The 24,347-nt window shown below is 43.0% G+C and overlaps 2 protein-coding genes across 2 annotated transcripts in view; one reads left to right on the forward strand and one right to left on the reverse strand.

Moving 5' to 3' along the window:
• The first annotated feature begins 1,623 nt into the window (after nt 1-1,623).
• LOC121069371 (NK1 transcription factor-related protein 1-like) lies at nt 1,624-24,167 on the forward strand. Its single transcript, XM_040555503.1, has 4 exons — nt 1,624-1,707; nt 2,542-10,346; nt 22,479-22,632; nt 24,040-24,167. The coding sequence occupies exons 1-2, from the start codon at nt 1,624-1,626 to the stop codon at nt 3,406-3,408; spliced, it is 951 nt and encodes a 316-aa protein (XP_040411437.1). The 3' UTR covers nt 3,409-10,346; nt 22,479-22,632; nt 24,040-24,167.
• The window catches only part of UVSSA (UV stimulated scaffold protein A), a 53,957-nt gene continuing 43,417 nt past the window's right edge, over nt 13,808-24,347 (reverse strand). Inside the window, exons 11-13 of the mRNA XM_040554456.1 lie at nt 24,059-24,170; nt 18,985-19,168; nt 13,808-14,770 (exon numbers count right to left, since the gene is read on the reverse strand). Coding sequence (XP_040410390.1) covers nt 14,677-14,770; nt 18,985-19,168; nt 24,059-24,170 — 390 coding nt within the window. The 3' untranslated portion in view covers nt 13,808-14,676. The remainder of the gene's footprint in view (nt 14,771-18,984; nt 19,169-24,058; nt 24,171-24,347) is intronic.

The following is a 24,347-nucleotide window of genomic DNA, read 5'->3' on the forward strand; positions in this document are numbered from 1 at the left end:
GCTATTGATCGGGAATTGCATTCGACCCAAGCTCGAGATTGCTTTTTTCTTTCTTGGGTCCAAAATATCCCAACTTTCTCACCTCTAAACACCGCGACTCTGGGGACAGCGGAGCCCTCCCGGGAAAAGCCAGCCCCCAGGAGAAATAGCTGGGGCTGCTCCGTGCCCTGGGAGGGAGAAGGGACTGGCGAGGGGCCGAGGATAAACTTCTCGCAAGGGGGAAAATAATATCTCTGCCTCTGGGGCGGGAGAGGGAGGACTCTGCGCTCTCCGATCCAGCCACAGCGTGACTCTTTCAATTAAAATTAAGCAGGGAAAAAGGGCTGAAATCTCCTCCAGCCCGAGCTTCGTGAAATTTAGAAGTTTTTAATTTCTAAAGCAAAAGCAGGAGCGGGGCGTTAATAGAATTCAAGAGACATTTTAAAAAGTGGTCTCTACCTGGGGTAATTATTCGTCTAAACCCATCCGGCTTCTGTCATACTAAATAGATCTGTGCGATCAGAAAGACTGACGAGGTCAGCCTATCGCTAATCTTGCACTTTTATCTCCAGACAAGGAGAGAAATGCAACTCTATCGCTTCTTTACACCCAAATATATTTGGAGCCATCAGGAAGCAGCGCTCCGCGCACTGACAACTTTCCCAGGCGCTTCGCACGCTTCGGCCCTTCAGCCCCGACATTTAATTTCATGTAAAGCGGCAGCAGTCCCGAAGAGATCTGGGACTGCCCGAAAATCACGAAACTTAATGCCCCCATCGTAATTAACGCAAGTTCAATCGGTGCTTTAATTTAGAAGTGTTCCGAAAAGTAGCTCCGGCCGGCAAAGAGCCAACACCCCGAAATGGGAAGGCTTTCTGGCAAAAGGAGAGCGAAATCAGCGATTGTCACAGGTCGCTCGTAAAACTAAGTGATAAAAATAACAGTTAAAACTCCGTATTTAATTAGCATTTAACATCTTCCGTATACAAAATCGTACCTTCAGCGTCAATCCCCATCGCCAAATGTATTTGCGCTGCATTTTTCTGTTTCAAGAAAATTTTAGTAAGCTCTTAAATTAAGCCACGGCTGGGATTTCCTACAGTTTATTGGGAAAAAAATTAAACTGTTTTAACACAACCCGCACATTCCCTGTTCGCTGCGGCGCTGGCGCCGAGCTCATCCCGGGTCCCGCAGAGTCGTCTACACGCACTTTTTATGTATTGTTGTTGCAAAAAATTGTGCACGACGATTTATACCAAGTGCTACAGGTTGGGGATACTCGTCTTCACGCGGTGTGTCAGGCTGGGGAAAACCTGATCCCATTCCCGGGGCCGTGCGGCGGTGGTTGTGCGAGTTTTCTTTGCCGGTTTGAACAGGAATCTGGAAAGGATTGAATAAACCCGCATCATTACGGGATATTTTGGGGTGAAGAGGATTATAATCAACTTCTCTGCCCCTTTTTCTCCTAGTGAGCCAGCCGTATCTGCTGTTAGCCAAAATCAGTTCTTCCAACAAAACACACTCATTTAAAACACCCCTAATCTTAGCTAGAAGCTGCCGGGCGTTAGGATGCGGACCAAGTTTGAGGTGCAGTGGTTTGTGGAGTTTTAGGGGGGGATTAAAACCAACAGAAGCGCACACGGGATGAGGGCGACAGACGAGCGAGTCTCTTGCTCCGCGCGTACTTCGGGTAACCAAAACGAGCTTGGGGGACTCCCGGAGCTGCGGGTGAGAGCGGAGGGAAGTTGGCGAGTGCCTGAGCCAGCCGGACCAAAAGGGCCGTGGTTATGGTCCTCTGCCCGAGGTGCCTCCGACCCCGGCCGGCACTTCGGGGGCAGTATGCGGCGAGCATTTATTTGCCTGCCGGTTCCCCCCGAGGTCCAGAGGAGCCGCTTTTCTCGCCGACGCTGGGTTCTTGCCGGCTTCAACACGACAGAACCGTCAGGAGAAAGTCCAACAGACTTAAATACCGGATAATTACCTTGTTCTCCGATGGAGACCCGTTAATTGGAGCGTCCTATAAACCCAAATAAATTAAATGCCCGTTAACTAGTTTCTACATCGCGCGAAATGAGTTTAATTAAGTTTGCATCTGCTCTGCTAATCAATACGAGTATTTACTCCACTTTAACACTTCCACCTCGCGAAATGAGGAGAGGTCAAGCCAGGGGGAGAAAGGGTTAAAAACGCCAGAGCCCAAAACCCAGCAGCGAACCGTCGAGGCGGATATTTTTGTTACTAAAAGCGTTAAAAAAAAAAAAAAAAAAAAAAAAAGCGATGTGCCACCTCCGGGGCCCGCTGCCAAACCGGGCGGCTGCTGGGGTCCGGGAGCCTCCGGGCAGGTCGTGTGTTGTCCCCCCCCCCCCGGTTCTTTCTGGAGGGGGAGGTCGGACGGGGTGTGTGTGTTTTGTGGGGCCACCTTTTGGGGCCAGCTCTTGTGCTGAGGGAGCTCTGAGCCTTGTCGCCTTACCCCTACTATAGGGCAGCACGATGTAGGGTGAGGTGCCCAGGGGGAGCCGGGCATCTCCTCACTCACCCCTTGCCCTGAAAACCAGCGTGTAGGGCCGGGTTGAGGGCTGCCGAGACCTAACTCTGCCTCGTCCCTTGTTTGCAGAGGAGGACGGCGAGCTCTACAAGGCCGAGGAGTGCGACCTGGACTGCAGCAACAGCAGCCGGCCGAGCCGCAGCCCCGACAGCGAGCTGCAGGACGACGAGGAGCTGTGCGGCGAGGAGAGCAGCACCAGCACCACCACCACCACCAGCACCACCACCACCACAGGCGGCAGCGGCTCGGCGGCTCCCGGAGAGCCCGACCCGGGCCACCACCACCACCACCACAACCACGCCGAGGCCGCCCCGCAGCCCCCTCCTCAGCCCCAGCAGCCGCCCCCGGCAGCGCCCGGCGGGGGGCAGCAGAGCCAGCAGGCCAAGCCCAAGAGGAAGCGCACGGGCTCGGACTCCAAGTCGGGGAAGCCCCGGCGGGCTCGGACAGCTTTCACCTACGAGCAGCTGGTGGCGCTGGAGAACAAGTTCAAGTCCACGCGGTACCTGTCGGTGTGCGAGCGCCTCAACCTGGCGCTGTCCCTCAGCCTCACCGAGACGCAGGTGAAGATCTGGTTCCAGAACCGCCGCACCAAGTGGAAGAAGCAGAACCCCGGCGCCGACACCAGCGCGCCCACCGGAGGCGGCGGGGCGGGCGGCGGGGCGGGGGGCGGCGGGCTGGGGGGCGGCCTCAGCCCCCTCAGCCACTCGCCGCCCATGGGCAACCCGCTCTCCATGCACGGGCCCGGCAGCTACGCGGGGCACCCCGCCGGGGGGCTGGTGTGCGCCGCCCAGCTGCCCTTCCTGCCCAGCCCCGCCGTCCTCTCGCCCTTCGTGCTGGGCTCGCAGACTTACGGCGCCCCGGCTTTCTACACCCCGCACCTATAAGCCCGCCGCCGTCCCCACAGACCGCCCCCCCCCCCTCAGGCGGCCGGGTGGGTCCGGGGGGGTTGTGTGTGTGTGTGAGGGGGAAGCTCCGAGGATGGGACAGAAGGGGAGAAGGGACGGAGCCGCCGTGAGGGGGACGGAGCCGCCATGGGGTGACGGGGCTGCCGTGAGGTGACCGGCTGTGAGGGAACGGGGCCGCCATGAGGTGACGGGGCCGCCGTGAGGGGACGGAGCGACCGTGAGGGGACGATCAACGGTCAGCGATCGCCAGCGGCCACCAACGGTCAACAACGGTCGCCAGCGGCCACCAACCGACGAGGCGCGGCCCCTCCGGGCAGCTTCGTCGTCCACAACCGTTTCTACGACCCGTTTTTATACGCGACGTGTATACTGGGCTTCTGAGGGGAGGAAGAAAGCCTCCCTCCCCCCTGTACATAGCGGTAGATGTAAATCATCGTTACCTGTATATATATATATATATATATTTCCCCACCCACGATGTGCCCTGTTGCTGTGTCTTTTTGTTTTTGTCTTTTTCTTTTTTTAATTATTTTTGTTTTCCCCCGGTCTGGCCACTCTTTAAAAAAAAAAGGACTTTAAAAAGCTTACGTACCCATTTGACTCTCAGGGTAAAACAGAGAACTATAGTCTTGTCCCTCGACATTGTTGAGACAACAATGCGCCGTTTCCTTGCCTGATTTCACGATTTTTTAAAAATTATTATTATTTTTGCCCTCAAGCACAGCCGCCCCCGGGGAGGGAGAGGGGGCGGCCGCCGGCCCCCTTGGTCCCCTCGGGGTGGGCTTTTTTTCCCCCTCACGTCCCGCATTTCTGTATATTTCTGGTTGTTACAAAAGTTTTAACTTTATAATTAATGTATAAGGTACGGGAATAACGGTCGAAAGATGATACAGAAAGCACTTTGTTTGCTAAAAACCACTTTAACGCAATCAATAAACTTTAAGGAAACCGCGACTCTACTCTCCGTGGTGGTGTCTCCCTGATTTTCGGGAATTTGTAGGAAAAGTTCCCTCTGGAAAACGCCTGGCACAGGGGCATCTGGAGCGAGGTATCGCATTAGGGTTTTGTTTTTCGTTTCGTTTACTCTGGAAACACGTCGTGTGTTTCTGACACACAAACTTTATTCTTCTACGGGAGAGGGCATGTCCCTGCTTAGTTCCCGTGATTGCATTTTCTTAACTGTTTTTGCCGATCTTAATGCAATATTAAGGAAAAAAAAATCTTTTTTTTTTTTTTCTTGTAGATAAACTCCTTTGTTTCCGCAGACGGCGAGTCTGATATTTTGGATTTATGCACGTTTAACAAAGCGGTTCTTCCCTTTAGTTCCCAGCGCTTTAAAAATAAAGCAATCTTTCCACAGCACTTCCGCTGATTATTTAGGAACTGCTTTCAAAGTCTTCCACAATCCTTATTTTATTTTTTTCTTAATTGCAAAGCAAACAAAAGGCTGACCGCTTTGCCCACCAGCAACCCCCAGCCCGGCGGACCCCCCAGCTCCCGCCGAGGAGAAGCTCCCTGTTTCCACTGTTGCTTTGTTGCTTGCCCGTTTCTTTTGTTTTTCAGCCCAGAAACGTGACGGCCGCTTTCCCGGGGTGATTTCACGAAAACAGCGTTTTCTCGAGTCATTTTAGCGGGCACGGGGACGGAGCAGCTGAACACCTCCCTGCCCGGAGGCCCCGGCAGGCTGTGGGCATCCCCGCTGCCTTCCATCTCCCCTCCTTTAGGGCCGTGCAAATGCCAGATGGCTCCCAGCAGACTCGTTTGCCTTTGCTTTAACAAATCTGAAGTGAATTTTCAAGGGAGAACGCTGCGAGTGCTGCTTGGAGCACGGCTCTCCGTGGTTTTACCTGTAGGGAAAACCAGCTGAACAGGGAAATGGATGCTTAGTAGGCTCTTCTGCGCTGTAAAACTATCCTGTTGCTGCCCGGGTTTGAGCAAACACTATGAGCATTTGTGCTCTTAGTTCAGATGGGGCATGACCCAGCTTCATATCAAAGCCTGTCTACACACAGCGAACTCCCAGCAGAAAATATTCCAGCTCCAACAGGGGGATGCTCGGAGAGTTGGAGCAGATGATTTTCCTGCTCAAGTCAGTTAGCGTCCTGCCAGTGAAACCTGTTCGTGTGAGTGTTATCGCTCACAGCTGTGGGATGAAGAAGACAGCCTGAGATTCCCAGTCATTAAACTCGATTTAATAAGGTTTCTGATATTTTATAGCAGTGCTGAAAGCAAACTCACAGATATCTTTCTCAGCGTAGTTTAGGAAGTTATTGATAATTCTTGCTTGAATGTCTCATGTAGCTGATCCTCTGCTTGCAGAAGTCAATAGGAGAACTGCAGAGCCTCAACTGCAGCACGTCTTCCCCAGCACTCGGACTGTGCAGCAGTGCTGAGCACACCGTGGGCTCGGTCTCAAGTCACAGGATGTTGCCCACATGCAGAGGGCATTTAGTGTGAGTATGAGCAGCACCAAAGAGCGAGCTCTCAGACGATGCTCCCTGGACCACTGCCCTGTAACCAGGCTGCATGTTTGTCAGTGAGACATCTGATGGTATCAGCACTGGGCTGTTGTTCAGAAACATCCCTGGTCTGAACGTGCAGCAACCAGCGCAGTAAAGCTCAATGTTCCCACCTGTCTGAATGTCCTAACTCCATCACCCTATGTCCCTGCCTCTGGCTCTCCAAGAGAATGGAACAAGCTGTGGGCTTGATGCAGCAATATGAGGTTATCACACCACAGCGATCCCACTAAATAGTCCTAAAAGGCCCCAAAACATGCTAACCCCTAGCAAAGCCCAAAAGCAGATTCCCATACAGTGATGCACCTTCTGCTCAGCATGCCATAGTTTGTGCTTTACCCCGCACAGAGGTTTTTGCAGAGACTCAGCTTGGTTTTCAGTGAGCAATAGAGATCCTGGTGCAGCATGAGTATAATCTACCGACTGAAAGCAAGATGATTATTTCTCTGTGGCACAAGCAGAAGGTGGTTGCTCTGGTTCATTCTGTGAGTTATTTTTTTTTTTTAATGACTTTATTATTCATTCATAAAACTTAGAGGATTCACAGGGCATATGACAAAGCATTTGCCAGAGGACAAACTCTCTTCGCAGTTACACCAGGTAACACATTCAGAGTCTGATTCAATGTTTTCAATTGAAGCCTTTGGCATCTACCAGAGAAGATTTGGGATCATCAGCATACTTTTGAGCTAATTCCCACAAAGTCAATGTTAAATCCAAGGATGCAAGCCTGTATAGTGAGAAATGATTCTGACACTAATTGAATCTTACCATTGTTCACTGTGTTTATGATAGAATTAGATACAAAAAGAAGGAAAATGTGTCCATTTTACTTTGTTCTGAATATTTTAACTTATACTGAACAACAAATTTCAGTAGTTTATGCTTACTGAATAAATGGAGTAAAACTTCTTACTCTTAAAGGAACACAAATGCAGGCAGATATGTTCCAAATGTTTGGGAGATATTTGAAAATACTTTGAAATATTTTGTCTCATTGCTTACACAGCACAGTCAATTAAATTACACAAAATCATTGGAAACCAGTGCTCTATAATTCTATCCCCCCAAAAATTTCTTGGTGTTATTGCAGGTTGGGCAGATCTTCAGGTGGTTTTAGTAAGTTACGGTTTTAGGTGAATTCTTGGTGTTTTTTTGTTTGTTTGTTTGTTTGTTTCTGTTTTCACAAGTATCACAGACTTTTTGTTTTGGGCTGAATTCACAGTCATGTTTCACACTTCTATTCTTATACTACATAAGCAAAATGTTAAAAATAAAGTTTTGTCTTTAAGATAAGAACCTAAATCATTTCCTGAAAATACACTGTGCCTGCCCTGTTGGCAAATATACTTATCTATTAACAGGTGTTACATTTATAAAATAATTCTGCTCAAACATAGACGTATTTAATTTAAATAGTCATAGGACTGTCATTTTACAATGTCTGGACAGTTCTGGTCTTGAGGTTCTGCTTCACAGAGTAAGCAAGAAAGTGTGGCTGTCATAGAGATTCATAAGAACACGTAAAAGAAGGTTTTTTTTTTTTTATTTATCATATTGTGATTAAAAAAGAAGATGTGATCCACAGATCAGAGTGGACACTGAAGATGAAGGGGACAGGTAAGTAAACAAATGGGATTGTAATCAGTTTGTCTCACAAAGTGGGTTTACATAAAGTACATTCTTCTCTATCTGGTGCACTGCTGTAAGTTTTTGTTTGTTGGTTTCTGACCATCCTGTTTTGCAACACACGGTCACACTACATAGACATCTCAGGGGGACAGAATGACAGCTGTCACGGTGCAAATAACCCTGGCGGGAAGAGCTCTTTCTACTTGTCCGATACCGTCTGGCAGAGATGTGGATCCATCATATAGAACAAGCTTCAAAGCTATGCAGGAGGATATCAGAGCATCAGAAATCTAGAGCTGCTAAGTCTGCAGTGCCCATTCAGGAGAAATCCCACGGGTGCAGGAAATACTATGGATGCGCCCTGGTCCAACAGAGAAACACCAGGGACACAGAGGTCAACTCATGATCAGGACCCAAAAGTCTGTGCATGCCAGCTTCAGGCAATGCGACAATTAACTGCAAGTCCAATATATGATTTACTAATTTAATCTCAGTATATGGCAGATCCTTAGCTAGTTAAAACCATCACTCCAGGCAAAGTGCTATATATTTAAATATATATTTTAAATATAGTTTATATTTTCGTCTCTGCTCTGTCACAAACCAGTAACATGTTAAAGTCACAGTCAAGAAGGGCAATCTACAGCAAAGAACTGCAAGTCACAGGAATATTTGTGAGATGATGATTGACACAATAAAGATTCACTCCCTTTTGTAAACTGCTGCGTTTTCAATAGAAAAGATAAATCTTCTAACCTTAGTACATGTATTTCAACTATTGCCCATTTTCTGGTGTTTTTTTTTGTTTGTTTGCTTGCTTTGTTTGCTTGCTTTTTGTTCTTCTTTCGTTGTTGTTGTTGGTTGGTTGATTGTCTTTGCTTGTTTGTTTTTGGTTTTACAACCACAGACACACACTGGAAGAACCTGCCCTACACAGCTGAGCATAAAGGGACTCTTTCCCAACCTTCCACCCACACCATAACTTTATTTCTTCTGCTTTGGACCCCAGAGACTGCATGAGGGGAAGAGAAGCACAGGAACAGAGCATTTTGGTGGGCTGCTTGTAGGGTTTTTTCAACTGGTTGTGTTGACAGACAGCAAGCTGCACGATGAACTGCTAAACATTTTGAGATTTGCAATTAAGAAAAGTCTTTGGGACTTAAACAAAAATACTGTTACAAAAAATCAAAGATATCCAAAAGCAATTTCCAAACAAGCAGAATCATATATTACATCTCCATATACCTTTTACAGACTGGAGGATAAGAGCGGCCCCATAATGACATTATAAATACAGCAAACTAATGGTGGACGCAATGCCAACACGTCATCGTTATGCAAATTGGACTGTTGGCAGAAATGGCTATCCAACAATCTCTTGCGAAGTAACCAGACCCCTAGTGGTGTCCATTACAGCTACACTAATTAGCACCACATTTAAACAATTTTAATAAGCTTTTTCCTTAACCCCTTGACAGAGACAACTCCTGAAGCTAACGCAGAAACGTACGAGCACTTCACACAGGAGGGCTGGGGTTTTGCTCAGGGCACTGACAGGCAGAAAAGCAAGGGGGAGTCTACCTGGAAAGGCAGATGACAATATTTATATTACAGACCTGTAGGGATGGAGAGGCAGATTGCACCGGAGTAAAGTCTAGCTCAGTTTGCCAAGGCTCTGGTGGAACCTATCCCTAGCACTTACACTGCTGTCCCTTCCACCAGAGACCTGCCCCAGTAACCTCTCCTGAACTGGTTCTACATTTAGGCTCCGTATTGGCCTAGAGGGCAATGGATTCAAAACCTCTCCATTTCAGACACTGCTCTTGGAAAGCTGCAAGAATGAGATACAAAAAGTGGCTTTTGCCTATCAGTGCTGTCATTTTAGGTCCACCAGCCTCAGAGGAATCCATGTGCAGAAGCTGTGCACAGCACCCAACTTGCATAGGGCCAGGCATTGAAGCACCATGATCAGCAACAGCCGAGCTGCTAGGAAAAGCTCAACAAGGGCATGATTTCATTTCTCTCTCCGCTTGATCAGTTTTGAAGTAGAGGAAGAGGAGGGAAAGCATCAACCAGAAACCTGAGCAATTAATAGCTTTCTCTCCTTTTTCTTCAGAAGCAGCATCTGTCTCTGGCAGCTTGAAGGGCAATCATTGCCCAATAACGTTGTCCCACAGGGCACAATTTGTCCATTTGTTAGGCAGACCCAGCTCTCCCCAGTGTGCATTTTCTAGGGGATGTGCTAAGTTTTGGGGTCTCTAGCATCAATTCCAACTGAAGGGGTCACCAGTGCTGCTGGACAGGGAAGGTCCACACTGGTCTTGATCTACAGGTTTGGAGCTCTTAGCTTAGGGTGCTTCCCACCCTCTTTCTTAAGTCCTTCAGCACCTGCACAGGATTTTGTAATAGAACTATCACCACATGAATTTAAGAGAGATGCTCTGAGGGCTCTGAATGTACCAACAGGCTCCAATTTCTATCTTTTGTCATCTTTCTCTGTAATCCTCCTTGGTATCCTCATCCCAGCCCCTGCCAGGTGTTTGAGGTCAGCACTGATGTGGCACAGCTGCACGACCTTGGCTCAGACTGCCATGAAACCTACTTAACTGGGAGAGCCCTAGGCTGGGGTCTTTGCCCTTCAGTTGTTTGTGGGGGTTGTGTTTAGGTGAAGTGCCTTGCTGGATGTGTGCTTAGTTTTGTACCTTGCCTATGCTTGCTGGCTTGACTTCAGACCTGCCTTTTATCTTGGTGGATGTGGACTTTCAGGTAACTGCTAGCTGTTGGCTGTCTCTGGTTGCTATCACCAAATTTGTTTTTCTTGTTTGGGTGCTGGGGGATTGTGCTGGTTGTCAGGAAGGCCACTGCCCCTTCCTGCCTTGTTGTCACCTTCTGCTCCTGGCTCGCCTCTCCCTGATGCCTAGAGCCTCTGTTCTGTCTTTTCTTCCTCACTGTGTTATGGACTGGACATTGTTGCGTGCTCTTTGTGCTGTAGAGTTTTCTTTGGGCAGCACTTGGTGCAGGACTCTCCTTCCTGTTTCCAGACATACATTCAAACGTTATTTTCTCCCAGGAGCAGGATATTGTTTTGTTTTATTTAAATGTAGCCATCCCAGTGCGTACTAAGACAAATTATTTTCCAGTAGTTGCCAGAGTAATGCCTTTTTCTCAGGGGCTGGTGTCCAGCAGGTCCTCAGGACTGATCTTCTAGCTGGTAACAATTTTTATGAACAAACTCCAAGCTCTTGCCTGAATCTGTGAAGCTCAGCAATGTTTTTCATGGTAGATGCTCAGGGAATGAGAATGAGGTTCCAGTCCTCCCTTGCCCAACTCTGGGGACTGTAGTCTAGAAGGCTCTTCTTGCCTCATCTAGTCTCCTACACAAAGTATTTTTATGTCCACTGTGGTTGAGTTTCAGGTCCCCCACCCCAGAAAAACAAGTGATGAGAATTGTTTCCTTCTAGTTTCTTTGCTAGTTTAGTTGCCTGTGGCTTGGGTTGTCTCCCACGGTAGGATATGTGACTGTTAAACCTTCTAGGCTGAGAAGGGACCTGGAACTTCACCTTCCTTGTTTGTGTGCTCCAGCACTGTAGCCATTAAGGGCACTAGGATTCCCACTGCCTCTTTAAAAACAGTGACTTTAAACACAGGCCATGCATTTGGTTAGTATTAGATGCGCTGTGAAAATACATGTCAGATCAAACCACCTTAAGGGCTCATACTTTTTTTTTCCCCTTTCCTCCTGGGTCTTATTAGGCTTAAGCGGGAAAGTCTTTCTTTCATAAATAAGTCTTTTAAAGAACACTTCTAAGAGCTTTTAAGGGTTATAATTTTCCAGTAGAAATCTTCAACCAGACCTGGATTGCTAACATGCCTAAAGTATGTTTAGAGATAATAAAATTGCAAGGAATCATGTAAGAGATGAATATGAATATCTTCTATCAGTAACTTAAGAGCAATCCTTCAGCACATGCCTTCTAATTCAGAAGCTCTGTGTGAGCACGTGCTCTGTTCACAGACCTCATACCAGGCTTGTTCATGTCACTATGCACTCACTACGTGCTATGTGTCAGAGAGCCAGACCCTTCATTCCAACCTTAAACAGCACTAAATTTAAGTATGCTATACAGTTTCTTCCCTGCAAGTTTTTACTTCCCAGATGCAATCGTGCTCTAGTAGGAAAAACTGGAGAAGCCTTTGTTCTCTGTTCTTGTTTCTACCACTGAAACAGCACCCTTAAAAAAGGATGTCTCAGATGTATCAGCATAGCTCACTCCAGCTCAGAGCTACTGTGTCCTCTTAGAAATATAGAAGATTCAGCCAGAAGATTCTACAGCTATTCATCTTAATAACACCCAGATAACACAAACTGAGGGTCAGATCAACCAAGGTGTTTAGGTACCTGAAAATCCTATTAAGTATAGGAGTATGTTATGGTACATTGCAAAGGTATTTGAGTGAGTTATGACAACAAAAATAAACACCAGAGATTATGTAAATGACAACTTTTTTTTTTTTTCCCCAGCACTTATAGGACAGGAATAGGGAGGTTTCCAGTAGAAAAGTCACAGACAGTTAACTAAGATGTTTGAAAAGGTGTTGAGCTCAGAATCATGAAACCTGAAATTTGAGTAGTTGTGATGCACAAAGAGGTCTGATACCTCTAAAAGGAGGATTCATTCCTTTTAAACCTGAAAGGATTTCTGCTTAATGAAGGTGTAGAGGATAATTGGTGATAGATGCTGTTCTAAGAATTTTTCTCCATCAGAGCTACAGTTAGCTAGCTCAAGTCTGTTGCTGGGAAACCTTAATTCTGCAAATTGCCTTTTTGCATGAGGCAATCTACAAAAATGTATGTGTGTGCCTTAATTAAGGAAGGTGGGAAGTGAGGAAATATGCAGCTGACCTAATAGGATCAGGTTTAACTGTTGCCTCTGATACTTGGGTCCAGATAAGAAGTTTCAGTTGATAACTATAGAACTGATAAGACTCTGAGTATGATAATTCTAGAACTGATGTGACTCTGAGTAGCATCATAATTACTTAAGCATACTACTTTCTCTCAGATTCCTATAATTTCCTTTTCCAATCTTATTTTTTTTAAACTAAAAACCCAAAATGGGAAAATCTGAGGTGCAGTGAAGTACACCTGTTTGCTGGAAGCTTTATAGTGCTGACACCTCATGCCCACAGCAAAGAAGGGATAAGTGTCACTGCACCATACAAATTCCTCTTTCTTTTTACAGGGAGGAGCTAAAACATACCTTACAAATTAACACCTTCAGTCTGTGCAGGCTCAAAAATATCAACAGTGTATAACTGTTGTTGTGGCTATCACAAATATTCACTTCCAGATTCATTTGGGCTGTTCTGTAATATCAGCATCCAATGATCTATACTGCACTCAAGTGTGTCAGCTTTGCCTTTTGTGTTGTTGCTTTTTTGTTTGTTTATCTTTGCTAACAAATAAAATCAATTTAGCAGTTGTTTCAACTGACCTGGTGATGAACATGGTTTGTTGCTGTCTACACTCTCACCTGCAGCCTTCGTTGCCAAGTTAGCTAGACAGCTAGTAGATGTGGCTCTGATTTCCAGTGCAGTAAGTACCTTTGAAATTCCTGCTTAAACAGCTGCTAGCTATTTATTATTTGTTGTAGTTCAGGAGTATATTTCTAAATATGTATTGGAGAGGAAAATATCTTCCAAACTGTAAAGACCTGCAAGATAAATTATCAAGAGTAAACGTTAATTGTTTTCTCAGCAGTACTTGCTCAAATCAAGAGGTATTTGGCAGAGCTGTAAATTATGTTTTGTCTGAGGTGGTCAGAAGCTACACTGAGGATTTTAATTCTTAGGGACTCTTGATGCATGAGGAAATATCTCAAATAGGTGAGCGACTAAGCCAGTGCTCTAGAGAATCCATTCTAATTTGTATTTTGTGTTTTACTGGAAGTTAACTTTAAAATTGAATTTCTCACACACTACCCTCCTTGATATTCTTGATTTGCTTCACCTGTAAAAGCTGTATGAGACCCACCAAGAGCACAACTGGTCAATGTTTGTTTCACTCTACTTTAGGCATGACTAGAGCCAGTAAAGCAGGTATGAGAGATCTAAGTACTCAGCCAATAAGTCACATCAGATCCAGTTGCTTGATTTCAATGTGTGTTAAACCCCTGGAGTCAGAGGAGTCTAGATGGTTGTGTTCATATTTAGGTCCTTAGATGCACTCTTGGGGCTGAGTGCTGATACAAGCCAAGCAGTTCACTTGTGCAGTAAGCCACCCAAGTAATTTTTTAAAACTTTGTACTGCAGCTTTATTATTTTTTTGGTATCACTTAAACCCCAGCACGTACCCCATATCTCCACAACTTTTTGTAATGTGCTTTCTAGATTCAGTTCTGAAAGATACTGGGAGAGCATCTTGGGAAGACAAGAGGCAGACCAGGACTAACTTCAACAGTTCAGCTTCTACACTGGTGCCACAGCTACTGAATTTGCATTAGCTCCTGGACCTGCTGGAATCACACTTTCTTCCATTTCTTATCAGAAGACATCAATTGAATGGCATCTTTTTTCATATGTATGCAAGAGGCCTTCAGAGGTACTGCAGGGGCTAGAGGGCTGCTTGATGTGGCACTCTTTCTAGAATAGTAGGCTGAGCAAGTACTCCATGGATTGCCAACTCTGATTTAAAAAAATCTAATTGATATTGTTTCTAAGGCATCTTTCTGAAGGTATGAAAGTCAAGACAAATTACAACACATGCTGACAAACAAGGTATAAATTATGTGAGTCCCTTAAGGCAAAAAAAAAAAACCGACCATTTTATTCAGAGTATGTACAAATCATAAAATAAGTTCTATTTCATGTACATTTCAAATAATTATCAACTTGTTAAATGCAATGATACACCACCGTATCTTTGCCAAAAATTCATGTTCTTTATAAAATATATTAGAAGTTGAAAATAATTTAAAAAATAACCCCAGTAAAAATACATGCAGCACCGTATTTTAGTTTAAAGATGAAGGCCTGTGCTAAGGGTTTTGTGCAGTTGCAGTCTTGTTAGTCTTCTTGCCCTTTGTTCTATTACAATTTAATTCAGTGCATAGTTAAACTGGTTGGCAAACTTCTCATGCTTTCTTTGGTCCATTTGATTCATTGCTTTCACCACCCGTTTCACAGCACCTCTGAAAGAGAAACAAAGTATAAAAACAGTTATGTTGACTCTAGGCAATCTCAGAGACTGTTTATGAATGTTGGGGGAAAAATGAACTATGATTAATCGCTATCAGGCTTCTGAACACTGCACTGATGAGGCTGAACAAATTTGTCTTGTTAATCAAATTAGCTGCAGCAATACAAATAGTTTAATTCAGCAATGATTTTATTAACATGAGTAAACAAATTAAAGTCTTCCAGTTTAATAGCTGTGCATTCCACCCTCCTAGCATTATTTCTGACAGTCACACATAACAAGTTTAATTTTTTCAAAAGCAAATAACCACTCCGTGATGAAAGAAGTGACTAAAAGCACCTAACAGGATTTTAAAGAGCCTAGCTAACACTCAGAAACCCTTACCAAATACCACCTGCAAAATTTAGAATGTTTTTATATGGCAAAGGGTTGATGTTCAAGTATGACTCATTTAACAACTTCCCTTCAAGAGGTTCCTAAAAAACAGTTTCATCAGTCATATGCAGAGTAAGGCTCTCTTTTACTTACACCATCAGCATCCCCATTGCTGAGCAGCAACTGTTTAATCCATGAGCACAACACTAGCTTAGGAAGACAGCAGAGACTGTCATACCTCTGTATGTGGAGAAATAAATCAGTGTTGCAGAATAGCTAAATGGTGTCCTTCAATTGGAAAAGCAGAAGGAGTTCACAGTTTCAGAGGTGCAGGAAAGCAGAAGAAATGCAGCAGCAACAATCAAGAGAATGTCCTGTTGTATCTATCCCTACAAAAACCTATGGAAAGTGATGAGTGCAGGATGCCTAAGGTATTTTCTTCACTGAACTCCAGAGTTCTATTTTTTTCAGTTACTTTGGAAGCTTCTAGCAGGTAAGATCAAACATCTGAGGCTGATAGTTGCAGGTATGTTAAAATGTCACCCTGGTGCTGCTTTTCAAAAAGTCATTTCCCAACACTCTGTAAAGGCCTGGATATTCTGCCAGTCTGGGAAGTATAGCAGCTAAAGGCTTGATCTGAGGGACTGTCCAACTTAAGAACATGGCACTCACAGATGTCCCTGTTCATTTCTGTACCAGAAATGCAGTCTGCAAGTCCTCTTGCACCAAGGGGATGGTTTCAAGTCTAGTGCTGTTAGGCTATGTGTTGTCACAGTCTACCTTTTTCTGTCACTTCTGGGGATGCTACAGGGTGTCAGGTAAAATGAGGAAAAAGCATCTACCAGGTACTGTGCACTAGCCTTTTTCAGGATCAGGCCTGACACTGTTCTAGCTCTGCTCCTACGGTTACCTCTGGAAGGCAAGTTGATTTGTTATAGCTAACTGCTCCTTTTAATGGCTTCACTTTAAAAGCAATTTTGAAACATCTGAAGACAGAGGATACTTCTCAATAATGCTTCTAAATGGTGGGATTAAAGATTTTCTCAGCAGCAACTGTAATCAAAGATAGCATTCTGAAAAAAACACCTTGGAAGTGGGCTTTTTTAGCAAAATTCTGCCAATAAAGTTACCAGAGTAAAGAAAATGTGGTCATGGTTTTGCACTTCAAATATTGCCTAATTGGTAGGAGAAAAGTGAGCCTTTAGCAGTGCTGAGTGGCCTTGACACTTTCATGTCATGTAGGTTTTACATTAGCACCACTGGATTGTGCGATACTGTAAATGAAATGAGATCCCACTTTGATGATCTCTGTGCAATTTCACTTAACTGTATTGGCAGACCAGAGCCTGGGTTTATCACCTATACATTTCAAGTAATTTGGGCTTGTTATAAGGAGCCAAGGTTATCATCTTGTTTAGTGCTGCAAAGCATGAAACCTATTAAAACATGACAGGTTTGATTCCCGATGCCTGGCACTAACACACACTCAAAATCATTAGCACAAAGCATAGTAAACCAAAACCAACTTTTTCAATTTATTTTGTTTAACGTGATATGAATTTCTTCTTATAATTGTACGCTTTTTTTGACTTTAGCTAGTATTGAGTAACTTGAATTTAACAGAAAACGTGTTATTTTGTAATAAAAAGCAACATGGATTTGGCTTTGTTATTGTAACCATTACATCAGAAAAAGGGAAAATAGATTTTAAATATTGTCTTAGGTGTTGTTCAACTCATCTAGTATGCTTAGGGAATAACTGTTAATGATTTTAACCTTTTTTTGATTTGACAACTTTCCACTGCTTACTTGGCTTTAAATAATACTTGTTTAACATGTGAAACTCTAAGTAATTGTAGCTGCTGCTTGTAGGATAAAGACCAGAGCATGCTTGGACAAATTTGTTGCAGCCACACCTAACCAAGACTAGATATAAGAAATGACATAACGGAGCGGACATATAGCGCTACATATGTTCTAACATCCATTCAGCCTGGGGGGATTGTAAAATCCCACTTGCATCTGAGCTAGGTTTTTTGCTTTAAAGTTCTCATATGTCTACATAAGTTCCAGGCAGCCCTTTGTCTGAAATGTCTAAATGCCAGTGAGTGTCCATCAGGATGGCATGAGAATGTTTTCTAGAAGTAAATTCTGTTTCAGAAAGGAGAAGAAAAGTAGTAATTTCATCTGTAGAGTCATAAAAAATGAGTGAACAGGTTTCTACAATGCCCATATTTACTGCAGTTACTCAAGCTATCTGCATAAACTAATAGTCCCCAAACAGCAGTGGCATGAGGCATTTTAGCAATGTAGGTTCACATCTTGTACCACTGTAGATTTTGGGGTAGAGAGCTGGCTGACAACTTCGGGAATTTTAAAACTTACTTAAGCTTTAAAACTTCTGGAACTTAAACATCACATTCACAAGCCTACTATGAGAGAGGCAGGTATGCTGCAGACCACTTTGGTGCCATGTTTGCAGTAGCAACCCTGTGATACTTTACTTTTCTGTAATATTCTTGCTTCATCAGAACCACATTACTAACAAACAACCTGGAGTTTCAGAACTCTGTTTACCTTGAGCTAGAAAGTTGTGTGACTATTGAGGTGAAACTGTGAGAATGTCCAATCAGTGACCTGAATAATCAATTCACTAAACTGTTATCTCAGAGAAGCCAAGCTTTCTTACAAATAAGTAGCTATTGGTTACATTTTTTTTAAAAGTAAAGGTAAGGGTGCATAAATGATCTTGGGTGCATTCATGTTTAGACTTCAATATGTGGAAGTTATTCATTATTTTAGGATCTTAACACTTCTGAGGGTTGCTGCTTTGCAATCCAAATAGTTTGCTTTCTGGCTAAATGTAGGCCTGGAGTTATTCTTTGCACATGTGCTAGGAGGAAAGGGAGAAATATAGGAACAGCACCATCCTGAGAACACCACCATATCTGCGTGTCTCTGGTACAGGGAGTATTCATCTCCAAACTCTTCCACCTAAAAGAGATGTGCAGCAGGTTCCACTCCCTGACATTAACAGCGGATGGCAAAGGTTAAGTGAACATGAAGCATAATACAAGGATCCAAATATTCTTCTGAACACATTCAATGCATTCTCAGTAAAGGAGAAGAAAATGCAATGGCAGTGTCTGAGTAATACATAAAAAGAATTGCTGTGTATATTGGAAAGTGGTGCATCACACGTGGCTACAAGTTTAGTATATACAAGAGTGAGAAAAAATACACAGGAGCAAAGAAGCCCAGGTTGCAGTAAGAAGTTTGGGAAGGTCTCTGAACATACACCAGAGGCTTGAGGGCAACTGCCAAGCTACTGGTACATGTCAAAACGCTGAGGGTTTTTGACAGATGCTTTTGTTAAAGTACTGCTCAGGACAGCCTACTGTGGGCTTTCAAAAGGTAAAAAAAACACTTCAATTTTACTTTATCGACACTACTACAGTGTATGTTTGGTGCCACAAGTTGTGTCACTCTGAACGCTTCATCTTCTCTTCAGATCCAGTATTTTTTTGCATACACACAGTAGCATCCATCTGGTTAACAAATGATCATCCAAAAGAAGCCATTACAGCAACTACAGATTTAAAAAAAAATAGGAATTTTTTCTGAACTAGCTGCAAATCAACTTTTAAGAAATAACCACGGTCATCGGTACCTGCTAGTCTCTGCCCTCCAGAGACATGAAAGGCATTTGTGCTCTGCCATTGGCCAAGGAAGCTATTTGTGTTAAGTGCGTGTTAATGTAGAAAGAGAAAACACTGCTGAAACAAAGAGAAACAACAATTTAGTAGACTTTAGAAAACTTAAGTATCTTACTTATTGAAGACTTTCTTCTCAAGCCGTGAACGAGAAGTGTTGGCCTGCTGCTTCAGGTCTGTCAGATTTGGGTATTTCTTCCTCTTCCCTTTCTTTTTCCCTCCTTTCCCGTCATTTTTAGAGGAACCGAGATCCACTCCCGTAGCTGCTTCAACTTCTCTCATGAATTCTGGGTCTCGCCACTCTGTTTAAAAGAAAAAAAAACACACACTTTGAAACTTCAAAACTAAGTAGAACTTGCAGTCTCCTAAGGTAACAAGAGTTCTTGCCACCACTAGGCAAGGGCAGAGTCAGTGTGCTGTAAGTTGCATACACAAGAAAAAGCCCTGCCAGGCTGGGATTGGTATCTATTAGCTGCTGTAGACAAAACTGGTCTGTATAAAGGTTTAAGTTTTTACAGCAGCACAGTAGCAAAATTTCCAGGAAGCTAATCCATGCATGACATAACCACAGTGATCATCATCAGTTAGAAACTGAGCAAAGTGCCAACAAAGTACCTGAGGTACTTACGTCCAGAAATAAATTCTGACTAAGCTTAAAAATAAAAAATACGGAATTTGTCAATTTTAGAGTAGAGTGGGGTGATGATATTGTAACATTTCTTCATCTGATATTTTAAAAGCATTCTTGAATATGACAAAATAACCCTGTTGCCATGAGCCCAATTTATATCTGAAAAAAATCTTTCTTCCAAAATATTCCACACTTCATCAGCTTAATTGTCTAAATCAAGTTTTTTTTCTCTTGACAATAGCACAAGCGAATTTCTCTCTTCACAAACCTGTTTTATGGTTTTATCAAATTCTCAATGCTTCAGAATCCAACCACCCACTGCGAGTGAAGTCTGATCGCAGTTGCCACCATGGGAATAAGCATAAATGATTTAGACTGTAATTTCAAGGAAGCAGTCATCTTTCATCATTAGCATTGTGTCTTGCACACCAGAACAAGAATGAAAAATAATAGTAGTAAGTAAAAAATGTAGCTAAAGGACAGATATCTTCAAGTACAAAAATTGACCTATGCAAACTTACGAAAATGGTGCCACATTTTAAACATTTTGAGCATATGGTTTGAGAGTAACGTTGTCCAAATTCAGCGTCAATGTCAGAATTCCTCATTTTAATAACCACTAATTGCCAATCATTTGTCACAGAGGTTCATGTATGTCAGCCTGACTTTGCTGCCTGCAGAAACTGCAACGCCAAACTTCTTCTCTTATTTAACATCTATGCAGATACAGGAGAATATGCAGTGCTAAATGACAATACAACTTCACTTCTGCACCACGATGGTCAGTGAGCACGACAAATATCGGTAACACCATTTCAGGAAGGTCAGAGGCACTTAAGAACACAGTGTTTAGGAATCCCAGAGCAATTTTCCCAAGGAACGGTTGGATCTAACCTACTAGTATGATATGCGAAAGCAAGGACAGATTAAAATCCTACATAGACAAAACACTGAGGAAAATGGAGCTATGTAGGAGCTGAGCAGGAGAAGCATGGAGGGAGAAAATAGAGCACATATACTTGATAGATCATAAGACTTCAAGAGGTGGGTTCTTTTGGTGTCTTTTTTTTTTTTTTTTTTTTGAGGTAAAGGAATACAGAACAGCACAATTCAGATACAGGAACGATTAATCCAAGATTAAGGAAAACTGTCTAAACAGTTTATCTCCCAGTAATAAGAAGGCGTCACAGTTTAGGAACCCAGTGAATGGAGCAATTGTTTAAACACAACGAAAAAATGCCGGCATCCAGTAGAGATGAAATGAGCATTTGAGTAAAATGAAGGAGCAATTTAAAAGCCTTTGAGAAAAATCAATAGAATGCCAGGGAAGAGCAACCTTTTTGAGCATTGATGGGCCCCTAAAGCTCTTCATACATTGTTACTGAGTTTAGCAGCAGGGAAAAGAAAATTACACAGTTTGCAAGGGTAGGCGGGAATCAATACTGTAGTTAGTAAAGAGATGCTATTTCACATCTGACTGGCCAGCGGCCTGCCTTCACCAGCCTGTCCTGATACCTGTTTGTTAACAAGTCACTAAGGGCTGAAAAACCAGATACTCTTCAGGGTTGACACAAAAAATAGGCACTTAATTTGCTCCTGTGTGCGAACTATTGGAAAAGGATGAACAGTGCAGATTAGCAGGTCAGCTTAATCCCTTATGATTCATTGTTTCAGGACCAAAGAGCCCAAAGCACCATTTTGTGGACATTAGCTAGAATTCAAAATTTTATATACTAAGTTGAAAAATGCTTCATGCTATCAATGACAGTGTTATCAAAACACAAGGCCTTATCACACGAACTGTGTTACTTTTACGTAATTGTTTTCCTCTTCAACCATGTAAGGACGAAATTAACCTACTGTCCAATAGGAAAAAGACATAGCAAGAATGTTTGTAGAATTTAATTATGCAACTGATCTCCCAGTTTTAATGTTTGGCATTTTTCAAGCTGTCATCATTAGCAAATGACGTTTTCAATCATATGATCAAAGCACTTACTGTGGTCCTCTACTTGTACATTTTCCACAGCAGCACTTTCTTCAAGTCTAAGCTAAAAAAAAAGAAACAACAAAAAAAAACCCTCCCTCCGCTCCCCAAAAACCACAAGCCCAAACCAACCAAACAAAAAACCCTTTGAAAAGGTTAATGAAAATATTATAATATATATATAAAAATACGAGGCAAAGGAAGAAAAGAAAGAAACAAAAAGCAGTGGATAAAAGTATTCAGTGACATCTGGTGTATATATGGCTTTAGAAACCTTGAAGGTTTCGTCCAATAAATTAAGTGCTGTAGCCTGCTCAGTATCTCCCCAGACAGCCAGGATGGACCTTTGTGTGACATCTCAGCTTAACAACAGCACTCAATAATGCAACACAGCAATGTCAACACTGGTTTGGGACTAACACACACATCCTTGTGGGCCAGAGGTGAGAAGCCTCTAACAACACCGTGCTGACACTGTAATAAAAATAAGTATTATGTCTAGCCTCAAGCAATGGCAATTTCACAGAATAAATAAAAAAATCAATATTTTTCAGTGCAAGTGATTTTTATACCAAAGTATTAGTTTCCAGTTTGAAACTAGTCCCTCAAGAACACCTCGTAGCTTAATTTGGTGGTTTTAGTTTGTCATAACTGAGTTGGGAACTTCCCTTTTTAGCACAACATCCCCACCCCTGGCCTGCCTCCACTGTTCAACATTTCCTATATTTCCATTTCCACTGTTGGCTGGAAGCCAGCTTAGAGCACTTCTCTCTACTTGGAAAAGGATGGAAACTGCTTGTGAACGCAGCACTTCTTGACCCATGCGGACACCAAAAGGTGTTCAGTGACTGCTGCTTTCATGGGGCGCTGGTAATGCCCAAGCACAGTCACTTGAATCTGTATCACAGGAAACTGGTTGGATCAACTGTATGTTTAAATGCACCTTTATTCATCACTGACCTTTTTGGATAACGGATCAATTACTGTTCTTTAGGCTCGGAAGAGGATTTGTGAAAAACTCAGAAGCCTCACTCAGAATATACAGAACTATGAAACTGGTGAGAAGTCAGCCTGAGCTTAAGAAAGAAATAACCAACTCTCTTCTTAAGGGACCATACTGCAAGGTATTAAAATGATAAAGCCTAAGGGTAAGTTTAATTGGAATGCAGAATACTCACCTAGACAAAACTAACACCTGCTGGGGGAAGGCAGAGTAAATAAAACCTCTGAAAACAAATCTGTTCCCTCCAGTTATACACTATGTCTTGCTGGATAGATCCCTCTCTCCCATCTTCCTATGTAGTACATCAACTTCCTTTTGCTTCCTTCCTGATATCCTCTTGGGGATCTATGAAAATCTACCTTCTGTCTATTGCTAATGAGGTTTAGTTGTACCACTGAAAAAAAAAAGTCCCTTAGTCTCCTTGGAAGTCTTCCTGCCCGTGTATTCATTGGTTGCTGCCCTTCTCACTGCCTGCATTGCTTACCTAACAGTCCAGAGCTTTATCTCACCTAAAAATGATACAATAATCTTAGGGAATGACAGGGCTTCACTCCACAGCATTCTTCCTGAACGCAGTAGCCAGAACACAAGGATCAGACTAAATCATTAGCTTTGTAGGCCATCCCCATTGTTTAAGAACAAAACAGAATATTGTGCATTAAACAGTAAACAATTAAATAGCACAGGTTCTTTTGCTGCCTTCCTCAAGCCCATTCCAAATACCGGGTCTGCTACCAGACTAGACAAAATGCCAATAGAGTTCTAGGTGAGCACTTCCCTAAGTCTGAGTATTTTGTAGCACAGCACAGAAAGAAAGCATAATGACAAGAATTCTCCTTCTAAAATATACGTAAGTACAAATGAGAAGATACAAGAAAAACAAGTGCCTGCATTGTGACAACAAAAACATTCTGCCAATATTTGGAGTAGTCCTAATAGTATTAAAATTTCATCACATAAACTACAACTGTTAGGGACCAGCGAGGTTAGACAACATATTTTGCCAAGGTGTGGGAATAGTTACAGTCAAGCATCTCCCAGGAAATAGGCTTAATTGTCTTCAATATACATGTTCCTTGTGATAAAGAAAATAATTGGTCTGCCTGAGAAGTGTTAGGAACATTATGAGAACTACTGAAAATAAAGAACAAACGCAGAAGGTAACCTTACTCTGTGTATACATTCATCCATACTTACGAGATAAGCAAGAATCATTGCAAATGATCTGCAAATTAAAATCAACAGGAATTTAAATGAGAGAACGGGGCTAGGAGCAAAACAGAAATATGATCCAGTTCTGTGGCTCTTAACCTGTGCCTTCTTAACAAAAGAATCAGGTTTTCCTCCATATAATCTCTCAACTGATGTCCAACTGTGTACTGAGCTTGTAGATATCATAGATACTGTAAATGATGTAATATAAATATGTAAATACATTGTAGATAGTGTAAATATTTTATACAGTGTATGTAAGTATATGTAAAATAATCTTTGAAAAAAGCACAATATGTTTAGCTCCCACATCTATCTAATATTTTGACATTGTTTTTAGGTGCTATGGAGACACAAACCTGGCTGAGCTGCTTGCTTCTCAAACCGTATCTTTTCTTCTCTGGCTCTGTCCTCTGCATTAACAGGAATCCCAAGGTCATCCCGAGGAATTATCTTTCCATGGAAAGGGCACTGCACAAAGAAAGGGAAAAAAAAATCTCTAAGCTTCTGAATGAAAAGGTGTTTACATATTATCCAGCATAGCTTGTGCCTGGAATCAAGTCATAAACTGTACACCTGAACCCCAGTCCTCCTTAGAAGGCATCAGGATCCCATAAGCATCATATGTTGAATACATTCTGAATCTCC

This window comes from Cygnus olor, chromosome 4 (genome assembly GCF_009769625.2).
Source record: "Cygnus olor isolate bCygOlo1 chromosome 4, bCygOlo1.pri.v2, whole genome shotgun sequence".
NCBI classification, from domain to species: Eukaryota; Metazoa; Chordata; class Aves; order Anseriformes; family Anatidae; genus Cygnus; species Cygnus olor.

What these genes read in the sequence shown, in the direction of transcription:
- LOC121069371 (XM_040555503.1), top strand. Translation starts at nt 1,624, where the DNA reads ATGAGGGCGACAGACGAGCGAGTCTCTTGCTCCGCGCGTACTTCGGGT. An exon ending in GGGGACTCCCGGAGCTGCGG is followed by an intron (nt 1,708 to 2,541) that starts GTGAGAGCGGAG and finishes ACCAGCGTGTAG; the next exon opens with GGCCGGGTTGAGGGCTGCCG.